At 51.5% G+C, this 1,531-nt stretch overlaps 2 protein-coding genes across 5 annotated transcripts in view; both read left to right on the top strand.

Moving 5' to 3' along the window:
- The window catches only part of LOC103379772 (liprin-beta-2-like), a 13,537-nt gene that overhangs the window by 6,157 nt on the left and 5,849 nt on the right, over positions 1-1,531 (top strand). For 3 of the 4 annotated variants that reach the window (XM_017032970.2, XM_017032971.2, XM_017032972.2), the window contains one exon: positions 373-525. The exons of the other annotated variant lie outside the window; for it this stretch is intronic. In XM_017032970.2, the coding sequence (XP_016888459.2) occupies positions 373-525 (153 nt within the window). The remainder of the gene's footprint in view (positions 1-372; positions 526-1,531) is intronic. 4 annotated transcript variants of the gene reach the window in all.
- The window catches only part of far1 (fatty acyl CoA reductase 1), a 33,088-nt gene that overhangs the window by 29,185 nt on the left and 2,372 nt on the right, over positions 1-1,531 (top strand). The gene's annotated exons all lie outside the window — the stretch shown is intronic.

Genomic DNA, 1,531 nt, shown 5'->3' with positions numbered 1-1,531 from the left:
CAGTCACTAGGTGGCAGCACCTCATACAGTGGTTTGTACAGATATAAAATGTACATTTTTTCAGGTTCTCAACTGTATTTCAATTCGCAGGGGTGTGGGTTGCGGGGTGGGTGGGGGGGCATTTCTGTCCCCGGGGGGGGCATGACAAATAATTAAGCACTAAAGAAACACTTCAGTCGGAGATGGAACTGTTGAGGCGGTTCCAGCAGCACGGTACCGTCTAATTCACAGCCCTGTGGGAGTTCTGTGAAGTTCCTGTTGTGGTTATTCTGGGATGATGATTGGATGATGAGGCATCCAGGACCCTCCCCCTACCCCCCACCCCCCGCAGCGTGAAGCCTTCAGCAGGTCACTGACTGTGTGTGTGTCCAGGAGCTGGTCCGCAGGACTCGTCTGGAGACCGAGAAGCTGGACCTGATGGACGAGGTGTCGTACCTGAAACTGAAGCTGACGGAGGTCAGCGTGGAGGAGACGGACGGTTCTCAGCCAGAGGTTCTCCAGGACGACCAGCTGGACAAAGCTGAGGTACTGACTCTCTGTCTTTGAGGTAGAACCCCCCCCCCCACACACACCCCAGTCCAGTCAGACGGGACGTTTCCTCAGTGAAGATCGTAGAAAGTCAAGCCAATCCTGAAGAGCCTCTGGAGTGTATTTTCATAAATGGCCAGCAGGTGGCTCCAGGCCTTTTATCAGATTTGAATATCACGGTTCCATGTGTTCTCCTTCTCACTGGAGAACCTGGTTGGTTCTAGAATAGACACCGAGGTTGTGGGTTTACATCCAGGATGTCAGCAACTCTACATTCCTGGTGAGGGCAGCAGTGAGTTCAGAAGAGTGAGGAAGTCGTTCACTTTATTTTTTATCTTCTCACTGAAGCTCAACACATTTCCTCCATATCTTCAAAGGGTGGGTGTGTGACCACTTCCTGTGTTGTCATGTGGCGCTCGTTCTGTCTGACGGTCACTTCCTGTCTGACCGTCACTTCCTGTCTCACTGTAGTTTTTTTTATTGGTTTTTAAGTCAAACATAAAACCCACAGAACATGACATGACAGCAGTGGTGATCAAAACAGAAGATGATAGAAGTGTCATAGTATCGTACCAGGCCTTTCATCAACAGATCCTACAACATGCACAGTTTACACATCACATGTGAATCAGAGAGCATTCTGGGAGTTGTGAAATGTGATGATCACCGGTCTCGGGCGGTCACTCTTCGGTCCAGGGATCCGATGAGCCCGGTCCATCTTTGGCAGGACTCCGTATGTTGTCCTGGACTAGAAGAAGGTTTTCTGTTGTTCAACCCTGACTTTCCTCTCCTCTTTCTACACCTCCTCCTCTTCCACCTCCTCCTTGGCCTCAGTGTGTGGTTAACTTCATCAGTGAGCTGCAGGAGCAGATGTGCAGGTTTCAGGCGGAGATCAGCTCCCGTATCCAGGAGAAACAGGCGGTGGAGGATCAGGAGGTCCAGCAGGAGGCAGGTCCCGGAGGCAGCCGGGCTCAGGGCTCTGGGTCGGCCTGGATCCAGAATG

The sequence above is a fragment of the Cynoglossus semilaevis genome, chromosome 6 (genome assembly GCF_000523025.1).
Source record: "Cynoglossus semilaevis isolate Cse_v1.0 chromosome 6, Cse_v1.0, whole genome shotgun sequence".
Taxonomy (NCBI): domain Eukaryota; kingdom Metazoa; phylum Chordata; class Actinopteri; order Pleuronectiformes; family Cynoglossidae; genus Cynoglossus; species Cynoglossus semilaevis.
Note: the sequence above shows the minus strand (reverse complement) of the source record. Positions and strands in the feature narration are given on the sequence as shown.